Below are 19,699 nucleotides of genomic sequence, written 5' to 3'. Positions count from 1 at the left end.
TTTTGATATACTTCCAAACTCCAGACGTTGTGCTTTTGGAAATTTATTGTCAAAAAGTTGTTTAAATTTTCACACTAAATTTTGTTAAATAAAACCAAGTAATTCATGAAGAAGAAATGGCGCCGCTGGCCTTATTGTTTACGACTCACACTAACCTTTTACAAAAAAAAACTTGATTTTCGAAGAAAGCGTGCTAAACATGGCAGGAGCTGGAGCGGAATATTTGGCCTCGATATTTGGTACAGAGAAAGATAAGTAAGATTATCATATTGTTCATTTTCATCTTCTGTACATTAATTTAAGCATTCCTATAGTTATTTTAGGTAAAAGCTAATAGTCAAACATTTTCTGTTTACCATAATTTCAGAAAGATTTGTAAATTACACAGTGACAGTGTAATTTTGTTCACTTCTCGTTTATTTTTAACGTACGCTAGATTCTTCGCTGTTTTTATTTCTTAGCAAACGGGTTATTTTACTGTGAAATTTGAAAAATATAAGGATTGTTTCCTGTGCTGTATTTTTCTTTCTACTCATTTGGCAAAACACATGTAGTAGCTTGTGGATGAAACCTTTTAAAGTAAAGTTATTTTCACATTTGAGAAAATGTGAAATGTACATGAAAGTCAAAGTGAAACAAGAAAAAGAGGTTGGATATTGCCAAGATACTGTTAGATACATGTCCATGATCAAGTTGATTTTGGGGTCTGAAAGGCCTATTTTGCTGGAAAGAAGTGAGAACACAGCATGCGGTCATTTCCCTTTGTGCAATTGCCTTTTATAAATTTGTTTTATTGAAGCAAAATATGCAGTACAGTATAGCTTTGTCCTGATTTTCAAGTTATTGTAATTAAAATAAGCCTTAAAATTTCGTGCTGCTTATTGGAAATACTTATTTATACTCATCAATTGTGTATGACGTTTTAGAGTGAACTGTTCATTTTACTTCAAGATTGGAGCATGTCGTCATGGTGACAGGTGTTCTCGTATCCATAACAAACCAACATTTAGCCAGGTTAATTGTCATGGCTAATAATTCTTTATAAGTCTTTCATTCATCTTTTCAAGTAAATGGTTTGAACCTGGGAGTATCGTTACATGTTTGTAAATGTAGATCGTCCAGGTTGGTATAGTCCCGAGAAGGACTGTTTTTGTTGTTGTTGATGTCCTTTTCAGGACTATACCAACCTGGACGATCTACATTAACAAACATGTAACAATACTCCAGTCAACAACAACAAAAACAGTCCTTCTCAGGACTATACCAACCTGGATGATCTACATTTACAAACATTTATCTTTTCACTTACTTTTAAAGTGATTGATCTCATTATTGTTATTAGACTGTCCTTCTTCAAAATTTATATCAAAGTCCCCAAAGTGCAGCTCAAGTTACTGATGGTTCAGGTAAAATCACAACTAAAATCTTCTAGTGTCTACTACTTCAATTAAATAATTTCTTTAATAGAATTCTATCAGAATTATATTAGTGAATGTTTTTAATCTTTTGATAGGTAGCGCTATATCTGATGTTGAAGCACAAGAACATTATGATAGATTCTTTGAGGTGAAATGATTCAGTTTGTCCATTTTCACTTTGAGGTTAAATGATTCAGTTTGTCCACTAACTGAACTAATGCTGTTATATTTATGTTTTGTAGGATGTATTTCTTGAGCTTGAAAAGGTAAAAATAATATTTCTTGGTATCTAATATAAGCACAACAATACATAACTATTAACAAACACTTTTTTCGTGATTTAGTATGGTGAGATTGAGGAGATGAACGTTTGTGATAATTTGGGTGATCATCTTGTGGGAAATGTTTACATCAAGTATCGTCGTGAGGAAGATGCTGAAAAAGCATGTAAAATCTTGAATTCACGATGGTATGATGGTAGGTGAAGTTTCTCACTCAATTATTGTTAAAAACTTCATCAATATATTTAGATGCTTTATTTGAGACAGGCATAACTATGTACGTACATTTATAGGTCAGGCTATTTATGCTGAACTTTCTCCAGTGACAGACTTCAGAGAAGCTTGTTGCAGACAATATGAAATGGGGTACTTTGTCTATTTCATTATTGTGTTTTATTACACTTGTCTTAAGTTTTGATAATTTTTGTTTATTTTTCGTATTATTCAACTTTCTGAGCTGCAAATATTTCAGAGAGTGTACACGTGGTGGATTTTGCAATTTCATGCACATGCGACCTATTTCTCGTGAATTGAGGTGAGCAGCAAAAGGAAAGATAAAGATTTTCTTAAATATGCTAACATACGTACATATATACATAAAATATTGTTTTTCTGCTCAAATTTCAGACGAGAGTTGTATGGTCGAGTAAGAAGAAACAAAAGGTAAAGGAATTTTTTTTTGTTTTTTTCTGAGCTGTATTTTTATTTTGAGCATTACCTTATGTAATATTAAAATATTTTGAGTAAGTAAAACTGAGTGTTATTATGTTTTTAGACCGGCTTATCGCTCTCCTTCTCCCTATAAACGTCGTTCCAATTCTCATTCTCCTCGAAGAAAATCAAGATCTCGCTCTCCAAGGCGATAAAAGGGCTTCCACAAATATTGGTTGAACTTTCTTCATATTTTAAAGCAACTTTGTTTCTTCTGTTTATTATTTACTTTAACATTTGCTTTGTTGAATATAAAATATCTTTAAAATGTTTGTTAGTGTCAACTGTCAAGAAGTGCTTACACAAATGATAATCAATAATAAACCAAAACTGCTGACGTGAAATAATCAACGATCAAATGATTAACCAGTTTATAAATTGTTTATTTTGAGCACAATGTAAAAGCCTTTGTTCATCCAGAATAAAATGCTCCTTGCACACTGACAGTCTGACACTGGGGGGGAGCTGGTTTAACTTGTTGGCCCAACATGAAGTAGTGCTGGGCAAAGATTGCCTTCAATTGTTCGATTGTTGATTCTGCGCCAAACGGCCAATGGCTGACAAATCTCTTGTGTTATTATTTGTTTATTTGAAAAACATAAGAAGTCAGGATGGACGATCGAGGATTTAGAGGGGATCAAGGAAATAAAGGGAAAGGTAATAGAAATCGGCGTGATCGAGGATTTCGAGACCCCAGAGAGAGACGTCCTAGACCAAGCAATGCTAAACAAGATGAACGATTGACAGTTGGAACTCCACCGACTCAAATAAAAACTCCAATTATTCTAACCAAGCAAAGTGAAGGAAAAGTGAGTGTTCAGACTTCATATGACAAAAATAGATGCCATAGCTGTTTGGCTACTTTTACTTTGGTGTGTGCACGGGTCAACCAAATATTTTCAACACAACTATACATTTACATGCAAAACATTTTTATCGATTTTTAAGGATTCAAACATTGTCCTAATATGGTGTATATAATTGATTTCTGATAATTTTTTATAGAGTGGAATTGAGTTGGAAAAATCCATCAGTATCAAGCCAAGGTATTAATTAAATTCTAGATTGCAGAGAGAGGTAGTTTTGCCCCCAAGATTTGTAAACTGAAAAGTTTTAGTGCCCCTAATATCAAGCATTTCTGTACATTTGCACTCCTAAGTTTGCCACTGGATTGATGATTTCCATTATTCCGCTCCCAAGATCTTCACAAAAATGGACATACTCAACAGTTTGGATTGAATTAATTAATTGATTATTAATTATTTAAAACAATTTGAAGTACTTTAAATAATCAATTGAAGCTATTAACTTAATATTAAGTTTGAATTTTTTGTAACATATATAGAGAAGAAGGTACTGGCACAACTCATATAGCTGGAGCTTCTCCAGCATTTCCTCAGAAAATCAGCAAATCATCTATTGATGCACCTATTTCTTCTGGTCTACTTTCTTCAATCACATCTGCAAGCTCTGGTCGGCAACAAGTACAGCGACGTCCTATAGTTGGTTCTTCTGGTGGAGGTATAATTACCATCATAGTTATGGTGTTCATTTTGTTGTGTAGATGGAATTCTAAAAGGAATTTCTTGTTGGATCTCGATGTTTATTTCTTCTCTAATTTATGCAATAATTGGCAAACTTATTACTAGTTACACTACCAGTACATGTTTGCCATATGTAGTTAAATTTTTTATTTAGTGTTTTATAATTTTTAGTTATTCACAATTGTGTAGGAATTGATGGAAGTGACCTAACTGCACTAAACACAACTTTGAAGTGTTATAAAATTGTAGATGATAAATTCCACTGGAATGACCATGCATTGGAGGTATTAGCATTTTTTATTTAATGATTGGAATGAGGTAGTAATTATTGCATATGCACAAGTGATTAGTGGACATGAACTATTGATTATTGAATATGTTTTTTTATTATAGTTTTTTTCTAATTATTGGATATGTGCTATTGATTACTTTCTATTTTCAAGTTTTCTTTTAGATCTTAACAGATCAAAGTGATTTTCTTGTTGTGGGAGTAATTGGTTGTCAGGGTGTTGGAAAATCAACTATTCTTTCTCTTCTTGCAAATGGCTTAGCTGAAAAGGATAAAGGGTTTGTTAAATCTCATTTAAATTTTGGTGTTTTTACTTACAATTAAAAAATAGTTTTCTTTAGGTCTTGCATATTTAATCCCCAATCAAGGCAAACTGAGGTATTGCAAACTTTTGTTCCAATATGTAGTCAAGGTGTTGTTTGCCAAATTTGAGTAGTTTTTTTTTGTTATTATTGGAACAATTTTCTTTGTTTGGACACTTTTATAGGAGCTAAGTGTGAATGAAACAACTGGTATTGATATGACTATTACAAATGACAGAATTATCTTCTTAGACACTCAGGTAATGTTGAGGCCTATTGATATTAGTATGCTGAACAAATGGTTATCCTTGATCTTGTTGTAATAAACAGCCTATTCTTAATGCATCCATTTTGGATAATGTCATTCGTTATGAAAGAAGCCTCCCTTCTGAAGTTTCATCTGCTGAAAATTATGCTGAATTACAAGTGTGTACTTGGCTAAATTGTTTTGATATTCAAAACCTTATGACATTTTTTTTATTTATTTATTTATCACTACCTGTCTTATGTTTATGAATTAATTACCAGATAGGTTTCTGGGAATAAGACCAATAGTGTGTGATGTATTTAAATGTGTTTTAGTCCCTGCAAATTACAACATTCCTTTTCACTGTTTGTCATGTCATTCTTGTGGTGCAAGATTGGTTTTGTGATCTCAATGTGATGCGGTAATTGTTATCTTATACATAGACAGTTTCACCTATGATTAGTTTTGTTGAAAACTTTATTATGTTGTATGAACATACCTTGCTTTCATAGATTTCTTAAAACTGCTGAGATGTTAAAGCCAACCTCAGGTGTCCATTCTTCATCTCATGAAAGTTCAAGGTTTATTCTATTGTAAACTATAATTTCGCCAAGTTATTGCATATTTAGCCTGCTTATAAACTTCTGCTATGTAAATTTTTCTGTATTTATTCATTGAAAAAAAAATTTTTTATAAAGTTCTTAATTAATATTGATAATGCTCTCTAATTTACTCAGCATGACCAATCCTTGTGGACTGGCTATACCACCTGCATATCTGCTAGTTGGTGAAATGTTTTTGATATTTTGCATATGTATTTTCACATAATGAAAACTTTTTTGTGTAGCAACCTGTCATCAGACGAGTTTGATGACTATTACCCTAATGTCAGTGAGTATCAACATTTTGTCGAATGTACGTACATGAATACGAACAAATTATGATTTCTTTCCAACTTATGTAGTGTTTGTCTACAACAAGTGTTCTCGAGAGGATTTTGAGGCAAAGAATATACAAAATATGCTTCTAGTTACTGATGTTCTTTTTCAAAACTCCAGACTTCGTATAAAAAGTAATCCATAAAATGTTTACAAAATGTTTTCTGTGAAAAAAAGAGATGATTGATTCATTTTACTGTTTTAATTATCATTTTAGCATCTGCATCATTACCTTCGGTTGACAAATTTCCCTTCTCTTATGGTTTTCATCAGTATGCTGACTTGAATCTGTTTTTGGTTCCAATGTCAGAGGGACTTTATGAAAAAGAAGGTGAAAAAACATTTGCCTTTTTGCTCGTAATCTTTCCTTACTCTCCTTGATATTAAATAAATATTTTTTGAAGGTGTTGTCAAAACAGACAAATCTTTCTTATTTACACACTTTATTCAGAGAAAAAAGTCAATTTGTTGAATTATGATGGATATCCCAATCTAAAAGTAATTGTTAAGCAGTTGAGAAATCAGGTATTTTTGCTCAATTTAAAATATTTTGCTGTTGTTCATTTTTTGTTGTTTTGTCTCACTCTTTCAACCATTATAGTTTTTATACCCATAAAAATAAATGTGCTTAATATTGTATTAGATATTTTCAATGAGAAGACATCATCTTACTCATCATCAGCTTTCAGAAAAAAATTGGTCAGTGAAGCTAGCTGTTTGTATTAAAAAATACGTAACAAGGAATATTCTAATTAATGTGGTCTGCATTAGGTATCATTTTGCTGCTCGTTCATGGGAAATGACGAAGAAGTCAGCCCTACTTTCTGAATACAACCGCTTACTGCCATGAAATCGTAAATGGCTGAATACAGTGGCCTAGTAGACCAAGGTCAGAATTGGAGCAACTTATAGTTGCATTTTATCATACACACATTGCATACGTATGTGTTATTCTTCGTTCTATAGACATAGAGGTTCTATAAAGTATCATGTCCTTGGTGTAAGGTTGCCAGAAGGCAAAATCACAATGAGGTGGATTGCTGTTACTTAAAACCAATCAACTTGATGGGTGACAAATGTTTTAAACAACCTCTATTGGAAGCTTTTACAAGTTCAATTAAAGAAAAAAGGTGAACATAATTATGTATATTGCATTCAATGTGTATTGAATAATTTATAATCTCTTCACAGCATGTTATCTGATCCTTTTTAATTTGTTTGGGTTATAATTCATCTTTTCATTCAATGGGACTAGGGATTTGTTCAGAAGTTTTGGGAATTGGCAGGGAACTTTGTTCATCATTTTCTTCATTTTTTTCATTTTTACTTGTTTCTTCAATGTGTTTTGATATTCCAATGTTCTTTTCATCAAATATTTGAGGAGCTGGTGATAATAGTTTATCATTACTATTGTCTTCATTAGCTGGATGAGGTGATTTTATGGTTAAGATATCAGCTTTGCTTTCAATTGGCAACGTTTCGTGTTTTTCTGTTTTCTGAATGCGTTTATTTTTGTCATCTCTCGAGTCCCAAGTGCCACTAAATCCACCCCATGGACATTTTTTAGAGCGCTTAATACCGTCAATAAGATGACCTCTATCGTCAGCAATAAGTTTGGTGTAACCATTGAGCGGAGAAGGTCGCTAGGAAAGTGTCAATAATTGTCAAATAATTGTCATAAATGTCAAAAACATAGTTCAATTTCTATAGTAGACATATTTTGCCATATACCTCTTTGAACTTTGCTGGAATTTCCCAGTTCTGCAGACGCTTTCCGGCAAATGCGTTTTCATACTATTTTGTGAAAAGAATTTGTCATATAGCATCTTTATTCTCAAACTTAAGTATGTAAATTAATTCTATTTACCTGATTTGCGCTAAAGTTTTTTGCCATTCTTTATAAACCTTCGAATGTCACTTTTGCTTTTTCGTGTACGAGTATTTGTAACACAATTTTTGTAGCATTTACGTTGTCATGACAACAGTGAATACGTTCGGAGTCAAAGTTTCACCACAAAGATCCATGCCGATGTGTTTCTTCGTGGGTCTGGGTGAAATAACTACTAAAATTTTAAAATCAAAAGGCCCATATTAGCGATTTTGGGTTGAGATTTCACATATTTCGAGACAGTAACACCGGCAATAACATAGTAAGTGCTTCGACTAGTTATCACCATGGTTATTGCCAAACAAGCACAGACTTTAAATCGGCATAATCAATAACACGCTTTACACACGAACCAATATCACGTGGTACTGTTACCATAACGATTTTATCGACAATTCTGATTTCAGTATGTCACACTAAACGTGTGGAATGTAGCAAATCTTCAAATGAAAACTAATTATTGGTATTCTACTTTAATTGGAATGATTTTGTGGAATATGACTAAGAAACTTGACTTCAAGAAAAAAGACGATGTGAGTACTTCATATCACTTTTTGCCAGAAATTGCTTCTAGTTTGTGTTCATTTGATTCTCATAGCGAAGGTTTCGCTCATAGCCGTGAGCAGGCAATTGAAATATTCATTCGCAAAGAACAAAAAGCTTTAGGTGACGAGTTTTACGCTTCAAGAAAAGAAAGATTCACTATATTTAAACAGGCTTTTGACATGTTAATTGAAGAAAGCGCAAACTTTAAGTCGCTTTTGGCGGAAATCAACGAAGAATATTGTGTTGTCTTGAAAACTGTAGAAAAGGGGGAAAAACAAAGAAACGTAATTTCTAGGGAATTGATGTTTTCCGTTAATGAAAACTACGAAAAAATAGTTAATGAACTTAAATCTAAAGTGAAACGTCTTAGAGAGGACAATTTAAAAAAGAAAACTCGGTTCCATAAAATAAAAAATTTCCAAAAAGGCCAAGTGAACCATGTTAGAAGCCCCGCTGACCATAAAATTATAAAAAAAAATATCTTGCTGCCTGGTTTAAATTTGGCTGAACAAACAGATATCAATAGTTTGTCCACTTGTCTTGCTAAATTGCAAGATGAGGTGAAAGATATGAATGAGAAATTAAACACCAAGTTTCTGCCAAAAGAGAGGAAAAAAATGCTGGAACAAAATCTGAGAGCTAGAGAAAAATCCAAGAGTCATATCAAAAGATACAACAAAATCTTGAGACATAAACTTTGGCAACTAACCACTGCTGTTGAGGTAAGATAATTTGGCATTTAAGAGCTACCAAATATTTAATTTTTTAGTTGTGACTAATTGGATGTAGTTGCCACAAATGATATCTTAGGTCTGGAAACAAGATCTTTGCAGAAAATGCATGTTTTACACTTTCACGTCAAGTGCAGCAGTTTAATACTTAATGTCATCTCATTGGTCTTTTTTACTAAGTTTGAGCATGAGAAAGTTTTCTTTTTGTGATGATTTCTAACTTAAGCAAAATTAGCATTTAATTAAAATACTTATGTTTTTAAGGTAGCAAAATCACACATTCTTGCCTCAGAAAATGGTCCAAATAAAGACCTTGCCAATGTCATTTTGAAAGCACTAAATGATAATGAAAAACTAGATCCTTTAAGGGAATTTGATCCTTTAAAAAATCAGGTGTTAGCAGATGAAGATGATCCCTTGAAGAAGAAGGAATCTGAAAAACTTATATCCTATGTTGAGCATTTTCATAATCTTCTTGAATTCTCACAGTTTGAAGCTGCAGCTGTTCATGCTGCAGCTTCACCAATGGCAATATTACGCACACCTCAAGCAATGCAAAAATTTAAAGAAGCTGAACATCATACAGAATCCAAATCACCTTTGTTTCTTTATTGCGAAGCTCTAATGTCTACCACTGCCATAACTGATTCGAAAACAAATTTCAAGTTACCAGCTAATATGTCCTTAGAATGTATTGCATGTGCTTTGAATGAGAGTGGGATAAATCTAGCTGCTCATTGGCTTTGCAATCCTTGTATTGAGGGTTCATTACCTTTGGCTGACTTGTTTGTCAATTGGTGCAAATGTGTTGGAAATTGTGTTTGTCAATGTCAGGCAATTGCAGAAGGAATTTATTTTAAGCTCATGGCTCACGAAAATGTTGCATGTACCTTAGCAAAACAAGGAAAATATCATGCAATTATTGAATATGGGAAAACTTACGGAGATTTCAAAGTATCTCACTACAAGGCTCTCCTGGCATCAAATCTCTCTTTATCTTGTACCACTATTTTACTTCAATCCAATATTAACAGCCCAAAATTTAGTTGCGGACTGTCATTTTGTTCCATTGTTAATGTGCTACTTGCCAACGATGAAGAGGTTCTGAGTTCCTTTCTTCAAAATATTTATTTGAATGGTATTCGTGACTCTACAAATAAATGGTATTCATTACACGATCTTATATTCATGGAAAAATATTCCGATGAAATGACAAATGAAAAGTGGCGACGAGTAATTGAATTTTCTTGTTTCAAAAATGGTTCCATTATTGCCACCGAGATTTTGAGTATTTTGCTAGTAAGGGAAGCTTTGAGTCATGCTTCAATTTCATGCTCAATGGATTACATATCTTGAACTTACAAGGCCATTGAAAAGCTAAAATGGATGATTTGAAAAAAGCTATATCGTGAATTAGAAAAAAGATCTGCAATGGGAAGTTTGCGTATTCCACATTCCATTTTCAAAGTTGAGCTAAGTCAGATGCTTATTAAAGGTATGCGCTCAATCTATGCAGCTCAGACTTAAAAACGACATGTAACCTGTCCTGGCTGAGAGATATAATATGACTGCTGCTTGTGAACGTGAAAAACATGTTATAATTCACGGTACAACTCTGGTAAAGTATGTTCTCGACAAGTAATTAAGGATAATTTTGCCAAATAATCCAAATTTCATGTAACTTACCTCATGCTGCACGTACCTAAAAGGGCAGTTTTTATGTTAAATTTAGTGTTGGGGGCGTGCCCTACTTCCTACGCCACTGTTCTCTTGGTCACTTCCTGAATGAATATTGTTCAAATTCATAAGCCGAAGTTGGTTATAGATATTACAAATAAAGAATTATGGAAACGTAGTTAAAAGCGCATGATTGTAATTGAAATGCTGTTTGGCTGTTTGACTGAAGTAAAATTTTGAAAAATGTCGTAAACTAGTAAATGTTAATATTTATTCTAGAAAACAACCCCTGAAAATATAAGAATTACAATTATAGAAAACTAAAAATGCACGTTACTCCTCTGCTTTGGTAAACCATCCAGGTGGACATAATCAGACATGTTGATTATTTTTTTCTTCAGCTGCATGTGCGTTAAAAATCACGTTCAATTTCGAGTTGCTTTTCTCCACGTTATTCTCTTGATCTGTCATATCTGTAACTTGATTCAATATTCCAGCGCCATACGCATCACCCATAACATTGTTCACCGTTTGAATTCGGTCTCTGTGTATGTATTAAAAGTAAAATATGATAGTCCAGGTGGCTCACATTAAAAAAGCTGATATTTTAAAACCTTTAGACAATGAATCATGAACTATCTGCATTTAATCCTACTATATTAACTCACATAAACCAATCAATCGCGAAGATAAGGCCAATATATTTTGTTGGAATTCCTACTGCTTCAAGACATAAAATGGTGTAGGATAATCCGGCACTGGGAATTCCTGAGGCGCCAGCTGATACAAACATTGCAATCAAACTATATAGAATATATGAATAGATTTAAATCGTTGTTAACTCGTCATTTGCCGGACAATACAACAATCTTTCATACATGCACATGCCGTACGAGTAATATCACCTGCTGAAAAATAAAGTTTTCATTATATTATAGAAAGGTGGAAAAGTTACTTACGCTGTTAGAACGACTTCTCCAAACGACAGATTGATTTTTTCCAAGTTTGCCAAAAATATAACAACAGTAGCAAAGTATAACGCGCTACCGTCCATATTGCACGTTGCACCAATTGGTAAACAGAATTGAGCAACTTTTCGATCCACTTTATTGTTTTCTGTAACGCAGCGTATGGTCACAGGTAGTGTGGCTGAGCTGTGCAAAAGCAGAAACACAATGTTTTTTTTGTAGTTTGTTAACTATACATTCTGTTTGGACTGGAAGAATTTAAAACTTTTTTTAAGGATTACGTAAATCCAGCAATAAATATTGCATTTGGTAACTGCATATCGGGCAATTAAAATGTCCTAAAAGTATTAAGTACCAGTGGTGGAAATCTCAGTGCAGGGGTGTGTGGAAATCTCAGTGCAGGGAGGTGGAGATGTAATTTGTTTGAAATTTTCGATTTTGTCGCGAATGCTGCGTAGCATTGAGAAATTCATACTTAAATATGATTATATTCAAGCTGTATTTTCTTGTTATTTGCATGTTGTTGTGATATAGACCCCAGGACATCTTCTATCGACCCCGATTTTCAGTGAATCCATCTTTGAAAACCGCTAAAGAAAATAATTCATAGAATTTGGTCAAAGACCAAACAATTTTGAAGCAAGGAATTCGAAAAGATCGCATCCATGACTTCATACGTATAAATATATGTTGGAAATTTACAAAGCTTTGCTCCCTACTTCACCTCTACAACTAAATTTCCACCACTGCATATTGAGTACAAATATACACATTGTAGGGGGTTATAGGAGATATTGTGAGGATTGTCAGAGTTTTCACTAATACAAATATACACATTGTAGGGGGTTATAGGAGATATTGTGAGGATTGTCAGAGTTTTCACTAATACAAATATACACATTGTAGGGGGTTATAGGAGATATTGTGAGGATTGTCAGAGTTTTCACAAATACAAATATACACATTGTAGGGGGTTATAAGAGATATTGTGAGGATTGTCAGAGTTTTCACTAATACAAATATACACATTGTTGGGGTTATAGGAGATATTGTGAGGATTGTCAGAATTTTCACAAATACAAATATACACATTGTAGGGGGTTATAAGAGATATTGTGAGGATTGTCAGAGTTTTCACTAATACAAATATAAACATTGTAGGGGGTTATAGGAGATATTGTGAGGATAGTCAGAGTTTTCACTAACAAACGGAGCTGTATTTGTATTTAATTACCTCGATGATGTTCCAAATGCTGTGATCATTGCTGGAACTATACCACCTAAATACTTCAATGGATTCTTTCTCACAAAAAAAAAGTATAGCGAAGGGTAGACTATGAACGCTTGAATGAAACAACCAACAAAATTTACGGTGACGAACAAACCAACATTCTTAAATGTTTGTACGATATCCTCAACTTCCGTTAAACTTCCAGCGATCAAAGATAGAATACCGATAGGTGAAATCCTATAGGTTAAATTTATTGAAGGAACTTTTTAGCATTTCAACAATAATTACTATATGTAAGAATGTGACAAAATCGAGTAAAGTTAGCTTACATGTAAGATTCACACTTACCACATTATCCATGATACAAGCATCATAATAACATGCAACCAAGCTCGACAAAATTCCAACAAAGGACGACCATCATCTCCTAGTTTTCTTAGGATTACTCCAAGAAGAATTGAAAAGATAATCAGACCCATGAAGTTTGTACCATCTTTGTCGATAGTACCAGAAAATTTGTAGGATTTCGCATGTTTGATAATCGTTATATTTTTACGATTTGTGCTCCATGGTAGAACAATGTTGTTTCCAAGAAGATCAGCTGCATCCTCAGCAGATTCAGGGATACTTATGTTTTCCTTCCGAAAATTTATGCTCTTCTCTGCGAAGTTACTTTGTGTCTACAAATGAATACAGACCCTGTTAGTTGTAATAAATTTTAAATTATTAAACTGTTCCATCGCCAGAATAATGTCTTATTGGAAATTATAGTGTTTTATATTCGAGTAGAATTTGTATGTTATGCGGTCAATAGTCAATTTATTGGAGAATATGTTCAATGATGAAATGTGTCCCAATACATCTTTTTGCAATTCACTGTTACGAACATGAACAAAGTCTACAAAAAGCAAAGTTTTGCATTGTTTGTAACCATTAAGAATTGCCAACATAAAACTGCTGCTTTTAAGTTTGTTTGTATCAGTATTACCACGAACAATTTAATTCAAATGAACACAAAAATAACAAGGTCAATCTGATCAGAAGCACATGGCAGGATATGTAGACAGCCACATAAAGAGAAACTAACCTTTTAATTCAAACATTGTTTTTTTTCTGTATCTCTACGATATTTCTCTGTATATTGAATAATAGTATCTACCATTTCTCTCCCCCCAGAATATCGATCATGTTGTTTATGAACCAACATTGTTACCTTTTTTAACATGTTTTTTAATATCTATTAATTTGAAATGGTGGTGATTCTGTTGAATATATTTGAAACAAAAAAAATACCCACTATTCAACTTACATTTATTTATTTGTGTTTTTCAATATACTTGGGGTGGGTATAATGATTCGAAAATAAGAATACAACAGTTTCTGACTCTTTTCCCCCCATTTATCTTATTTTAAACAAAAGTGCGTAAAATATTCTTGAAAGGAAGGAACTTAAAAAAAATCGATTTTTTGACTTTTCCAAAAAACATTAAAATGAATTTGAACTCAGAAGAATTTCGATTATTTTATCGCTGAGTGCACGCACGTAAACATACACTTACTGATTTTAATGTTGCTTCCATCAAATTTTTTGGGATCAAATTTCTATAAAGCAAAATATCAAATATCTCATCATTTGAGCAAAGAACAGACGTTTGGTTATTTCTACAAAGTTAAGCATGAAATATCAAATCATTTGAGTTTGTAACAACTTTGCATTTAGGGTTCTTAGGCGACTATATGGCCAAATCAATTGCCTACTCACCACTAGTAGGAGATATTTATTATATCAAGTATAAAACTAGGTACGCCAGGTGTACATGTGGGGTAGCCTTGACATGTACAGAGCTCAAATATTGTTTATTTGACGTATACGAACATAAACATAAAAATATAAAAGATTTTCATGAAAAAAACTTTATGAAAACATCTTTAGTGAGGTCTGAAGGTCATTTCTGCGTGATGATAATAAATTCGAGTAATAACAATATTTTTTTGTCAAAATGCCACAAAATAAAATTTTAACGATAAACGATGAATTGGTGGCTATATTAAATAAAACTATTTTTGAGATATTTACTACACGCACAATTTTAAATTTCCTTAATCCTAAATTAACCATTCGAGCACAGTAAATTCAAATAAGAACAAACTGTTTTCTTCCGCCATAGCAGGCAATTCTGGCAAGACAATATCATACAAATTTAATCCTATTTTTAGGCAATGGGCTGTGTTGGTTTGTTGTAACAACATATATATATTTAAATAACATTTGTTAGGAGTTTGTTTTTCAACCATAGTCAGCAAAATAGAGAGAGGATTACACACTTTGAACGTAAATGACATGCCATGCTATACTTCCGCCATGTCTACATACGTATTCAGAAAAGTGATATCATTTCCTGTGCTTACAGGCTACAGGTGACCGTTTCCAATGAAACAGAGTGTTCAGCCTGCAAATTGGCTGCCATAAAATTAACGAAACTACATATAATTTTTCCTTAAATATCAGTCACAAATTCAGATGGGCATCAAGAAAATAGGTAACACTTAATTATCCAAACATTACACAGCTCTTCCATCATTGTCTTCTAAAATAATGAAGTAGCACTTGATTGGTCACCCGGTTATCATATTGAATTCAAAATGTTGAATTATCTTCAAACCGTTAAACAAAAAAGTTGTTACACTCTGTAATTATTCAGTATATGAACTCCGTTTATTTAACCAATCAAGAATGAAAGCTGTTGTGTGTTTGTTCGTCCAACTAATTGCTTACTACAAAGACAGTTTCTGTTGACGGGTTGGGTATGCACACATCATACCCTAAAATAGTTAAACTAGTACTAACATATCACGGAGTAAATAATTGAGCATAGTTGAAAGTTTTTAAAGAAAAACGTAGTCGCTTTAGAGGGAAATGAATAGTTTTGCAATAATTTATTGTGTACCTACCTTAGTAGATCAAGGAATGAATCCAAAGCGCTAATTGGGCTCGATTCATTGAATTCATCATCTCTTTTTGCTGTGTGATCTTTCCCAGGTTTTATAATCATTATTAGTGTTATGCCAAGCACAGTGGCGAAAATGGTAGTTGTTAGATAATACAAGAATGTATACTTTCCCAGCTTTTTTGCTTTGCCGGTGTCAGTCTCTGCCAAAGCTACCACGATAGTACTTATTGTTAGGGGTATTATGATCATTCTTAGCATTCGAATAAACAGTTCACCGGGAAACTTGATGTACATAACCATTTTCTCGGGCTCGTCGGATTTTTGAACAGCATCGTGTAAAACAATCCCAATCAAGAAGCCCAGGAACACCGAAATGATAACTGCAACAAACTGTTTGTTTGCTATCAAGAACCTCAACAGTTTCCAAAATGACATTCCTCTTTTAGATTCTAATTTAGTCAATTGTGACTCATTAACATCATCGATATCTTCATTTAGTCTGCGATTTTCTTTGACAAACGACATACTGTAAGAACTAAGAAATTATGTGACGGCACGTTTGATAACAAATAATTTAATATCTCATTTAATAACAAAAGCTTCGCTACATTGAGTTTCACGCATTAACGACTTGCACGAAGCGTATTATTGCTAAGCTGTATGCAATATTCTATTTATAAGAAATATAAGCTTCAACAATTCCAGGCTTATGTGACCAGCAAGATACTCGTACATAAACTACTATTAAAACGACGACCGGTATACAGATAAGTCTTTATTTCAATGCAATGCGTCAAACGTACGGTTCTAAACGACAGAGTATAGATATTAACATAACCGACAAGGAGGCCTAGAGCCGTAATCATCGTTACCTCGTAATTTGGCCACTAAATATAAACATCCATGTACAAAAAATACACCACTATACATGAATTGTGCTCAATCTCAAAAGACCCCAAAACCATGCTTTTATACGGGTCCCTTTTGTTTTCATAATAATTAGCATAATAATTAGCATAACCTAAGCTCTATGCATCTCGATCCTACATACCAGCCCCGAACGACCTACTATACGTCGTTCAATAATTCAAAAAGGATCGAGAGCTACAATACAAATGTTTTCAATGTTAACTTGCGCAAGTTTTAAACAATGTGTCCACCAATCTTGTCGAATAACCAAACATAAACCAATAGATACCGTCGTTTAACGTAAACAAAATAATAATAACAGTTAAGTGACAACAACAATAACGTTCGTTTTCTGAAGAATTTCTCGCTTTACTTCGCAGTCTCCAATAGGCACAACTTCCTGACATCTCGACGATAACGACTTTGATTCGCCGTGCGGATCTCTACTTGCCGAACATGTCCGTTGCTATCGGGAAATGTTTCTTCAACTATCGCTAGAGGCCATTCACCTCTGGGAGTATCTTCCATCACCATCAAAACGACATCACCTTTGATTAAGTTTCGTTTTGGGTGTAGCCATTTCTGTCGTTCTTGCAAACTTGGCAGGTATTCTTTTAACCACCTTGCCCAAAATTGGTCAGCTAACTTCTGCGCTCGTTTCCATATTTCTCGGGGGTTATTTGCCGTAGGTGAAGAACTTGCACTTGTGCTTATGTTTCGATAACGCAGGAGTAGAGTGTTTGGTGTAAGAGTTGATAAATCTCGAGGGTCATCACACTGCCGTACAAGAGGCCGATCATTCACTATTTTCTCGACTTCGCACATTACTGTAAGGAGTGTTTCATCATCAACAACTCGGTCTCCTATTATAACACGCATTTGCTTCCTGATTGTTCTGATCATGCGCTCCCAAACTCCCCCGCTATGGCTTGCTTTCGGAGCAGAGAAATGCCATTGAATTCCCTTTCTCTTAGACGATCTAATATTCTAGCTTGATTCCAATTTTGCAACATTTGCTTAACTTCAGATTCCGCTCCTCTAAAATTCGTCCCGTTGTCACTGAACAACTCATTCGGCGGTCCGCGTCGACTGACGAACCTACATACGGCTTGAATGAAGGAATCTGTCGATAGGTCATGTGCAATCTCAATGTGTATGGCCCTTATGGCTAAGCAAGTGAATACACAGCCATATCGTTTTTCAGTTCCTCTTTTATATTTGACTTTAAGAGGTCCAAAATAATCGACTCCCACAGATGAAAACGGGTACTCACCAGATTTCACACGAGCTTTTGGCAGTGGGGCCATTATCTGCTTCCCTGGAGACTGGTTTCGGCGACGACACGGAACACAATTATTGACTATACTCTTCACAGTGCTAGGTCCCTTTATTATCCAGAAGCGTTGCCGTATTGCTGCTAGAGTTTGACTGGTTCCAGCGTGACCTTCCTTTGCATGGTAATACCGGACAATGAGCTTTGTAACGTGATGACTGGAATCAAGAATTGCGGGATGTTTAGATTCTTCCGGCAGCGATGATTTATCCAAACGTCCACCAACTCTCACAATTCCTCCGGCGATGACTGGACATAGTTTAGCGTATCTCTCTCTCATAGTTTTCTCGTTGATAGATGAACTTCGTTGGGTAAGTTTAATTATTTCCTGGGTTGCCGATTCAATCTCTTTTACCTTTAGAGGACCACGTTGTACTTCTAATCCTGGACCGTTTGGATAACGGCTTAAGATGTACTGTTTGAATCTTAGCAGCCATGCAACCGACTTCTGCAATCTGTACCATTCGGATGTTCGATGGATAAGTTGTATTAGCGAATCAGGGGGTGCATCCTTTGAGTTGATGACGGCACCAACTCTTGCTTTAGGTTTCTTTACTTCCACATCTGTGTCTTCTACGTCTGGTATGTCATCTAGCTGCGTTGGCCATAATTTGGGATCTTTCCAAAGGAAATCGGGTCCGTTCAACCAAAACTGCAAGTCCCGTTGGTCTTGGCCTGTTGCGCGACCAAGACTTATACCTCTTGATGCAAGGTCGGCTGGGTTGAGCTTGGTTGGCACATGTCTCCATTGATTCGGAGTAGAAGCATCGTGAATAACTTGTAATCGATTCGCTACAAAGGTTTGAAACCTTTTGTTCTCGCTCTTAATGTAACGCAGCACTATCATTGAATCGCTCCAGAAAACAATTTGACTTATTGACAGATCCAACTCATCACAAATTTGTTTATTCAGCTTCACGGCCAATGTTGCAGCGGTTAGTTCCAATCTGGGTACCGTGACTGTTTTAAGAGGTGCAACTCTTGATTTGCCCATAACTAAGGTACAATGAATCCTTCCTTGGGTATCTTCCAGCCGAAGGTACGTTGCTACCCCATATCCTTCAGTCGATGCGTCAGCAAAATAGTGGAGTTCCGCATTCCTTGTCTTGTTAAATTCGTGCGGTTTATAGCATCGAGGTATTTCTAATTTCACAAGGGAATGGAATTCGTTTGCCAGTCATGCCATATTTCGCTTGTCTCGATTGGGAGATCTTCGTCCCAGCCGTGATTTACTCGACACAGGTTTTGCATTATGCGTTTGGCTGGTAAAACGACAGGAGCGACTAGACCAAGGGGATCGTAGACCGAAGCTATGAACGATAGAATCCCTCTTCTTGACTCTGCTTTCAATTTGCTTCCCGGAATCCCAACGTGTCCCTTTCCGTATTCCACTGAACGCCCAATGCTTTCTCCATCGGCAACTTCTCCAACTGAAGGCTGACGCATGGCGCTCTTTCTTTGTTAGGTACGTGAGATAAGACTTCTCGATCATTTGACACCCACTTTGTGAGATGGAATCCACCGCGAGACAGCAAAACTGGTAGTTCGTCTACCAACTTCATTGCTTCTTTCCTTTCTGGTAAAGACTTGAGACAGTCATCTACATAAAAGTTACGATCAACTGTGTCGACAACTTGTTTGCTGAATTCTTCCCGATTATCTGAAGCTGTTCTTTTTAACGCGTAAGAACAACAACTTGGGGAAGAGGTTGCTCCGAATAAATGAACAGTCATTT

At 34.7% G+C, this 19,699-nt stretch overlaps 6 protein-coding genes across 6 annotated transcripts; 3 read left to right on the top strand and 3 right to left on the bottom strand.

Annotated features, from left to right (window-relative positions):
• Positions 1–165: 165 nt before the first annotated feature.
• On the top strand, positions 166–2,776 carry LOC124446416 (splicing factor U2AF 26 kDa subunit-like). The gene is made up of 10 exons (XM_046997266.1): positions 166–255; positions 927–1,014; positions 1,343–1,406; positions 1,514–1,566; positions 1,661–1,684; positions 1,763–1,895; positions 1,993–2,065; positions 2,172–2,234; positions 2,327–2,362; positions 2,475–2,776. The coding sequence occupies exons 1-10, from the start codon at positions 200–202 to the stop codon at positions 2,563–2,565; spliced, it is 681 nt and encodes a 226-aa protein (XP_046853222.1). The 5' UTR covers positions 166–199; the 3' UTR covers positions 2,566–2,776.
• A 144-nt stretch (positions 2,777–2,920) lies between these two features.
• Positions 2,921–6,923, top strand: LOC124446415 (protein SMG9-like). Its single transcript, XM_046997265.1, has 17 exons — positions 2,921–3,219; positions 3,416–3,456; positions 3,756–3,931; positions 4,144–4,238; positions 4,409–4,521; positions 4,585–4,621; positions 4,731–4,805; positions 4,876–4,971; positions 5,128–5,213; positions 5,305–5,373; positions 5,640–5,683; positions 5,757–5,864; positions 5,948–6,061; positions 6,182–6,255; positions 6,374–6,429; positions 6,502–6,619; positions 6,697–6,923. The coding sequence occupies exons 1-16, from the start codon at positions 3,022–3,024 to the stop codon at positions 6,578–6,580; spliced, it is 1,461 nt and encodes a 486-aa protein (XP_046853221.1). The 5' UTR covers positions 2,921–3,021; the 3' UTR covers positions 6,581–6,619; positions 6,697–6,923.
• Positions 6,768–7,909, bottom strand: LOC124446417 (protein Flattop homolog). Its single transcript, XM_046997267.1, has 3 exons — positions 7,598–7,909; positions 7,462–7,524; positions 6,768–7,373 (listed from the first exon to the last, which is right to left on the bottom strand). The coding sequence occupies exons 1-3, from the start codon at positions 7,622–7,624 to the stop codon at positions 6,969–6,971; spliced, it is 495 nt and encodes a 164-aa protein (XP_046853223.1). The 5' UTR covers positions 7,625–7,909; the 3' UTR covers positions 6,768–6,968.
• A 123-nt stretch (positions 7,910–8,032) lies between these two features.
• Positions 8,033–10,825, top strand: LOC124445936 (clathrin heavy chain linker domain-containing protein 1-like). Its single transcript, XM_046996719.1, has 2 exons — positions 8,033–8,886; positions 9,160–10,825. The coding sequence occupies exons 1-2, from the start codon at positions 8,065–8,067 to the stop codon at positions 10,249–10,251; spliced, it is 1,914 nt and encodes a 637-aa protein (XP_046852675.1). The 5' UTR covers positions 8,033–8,064; the 3' UTR covers positions 10,252–10,825.
• LOC124445937 (excitatory amino acid transporter-like) lies at positions 10,752–16,303 on the bottom strand. The gene is made up of 7 exons (XM_046996720.1): positions 15,724–16,303; positions 14,331–14,373; positions 13,120–13,451; positions 12,775–13,008; positions 11,532–11,726; positions 11,241–11,375; positions 10,752–11,116 (listed from the first exon to the last, which is right to left on the bottom strand). Exons 1-7 carry the CDS (start codon positions 16,245–16,247, stop codon positions 10,945–10,947), a joined length of 1,635 nt encoding a protein of 544 aa, XP_046852676.1. The 5' UTR covers positions 16,248–16,303; the 3' UTR covers positions 10,752–10,944.
• Positions 16,304–17,530: 1,227 nt separating this feature from the next.
• Positions 17,531–19,128, bottom strand: LOC124446909. The gene has a single exon (XM_046997793.1). The coding sequence runs from the start codon at positions 18,956–18,958 to the stop codon at positions 17,531–17,533; it is 1,428 nt and encodes a 475-aa protein (XP_046853749.1). The 5' UTR covers positions 18,959–19,128.
• Positions 19,129–19,699: the final 571 nt, after the last annotated feature.

Source organism: Xenia sp. Carnegie-2017, unplaced genomic scaffold (genome assembly GCF_021976095.1).
Source record: "Xenia sp. Carnegie-2017 unplaced genomic scaffold, XeniaSp_v1 HiC_scaffold_22, whole genome shotgun sequence".
Taxonomy (NCBI): Eukaryota; Metazoa; Cnidaria; class Anthozoa; order Malacalcyonacea; family Xeniidae; genus Xenia; species Xenia sp. Carnegie-2017.
Note: the sequence above shows the minus strand (reverse complement) of the source record. Positions and strands in the feature narration are given on the sequence as shown.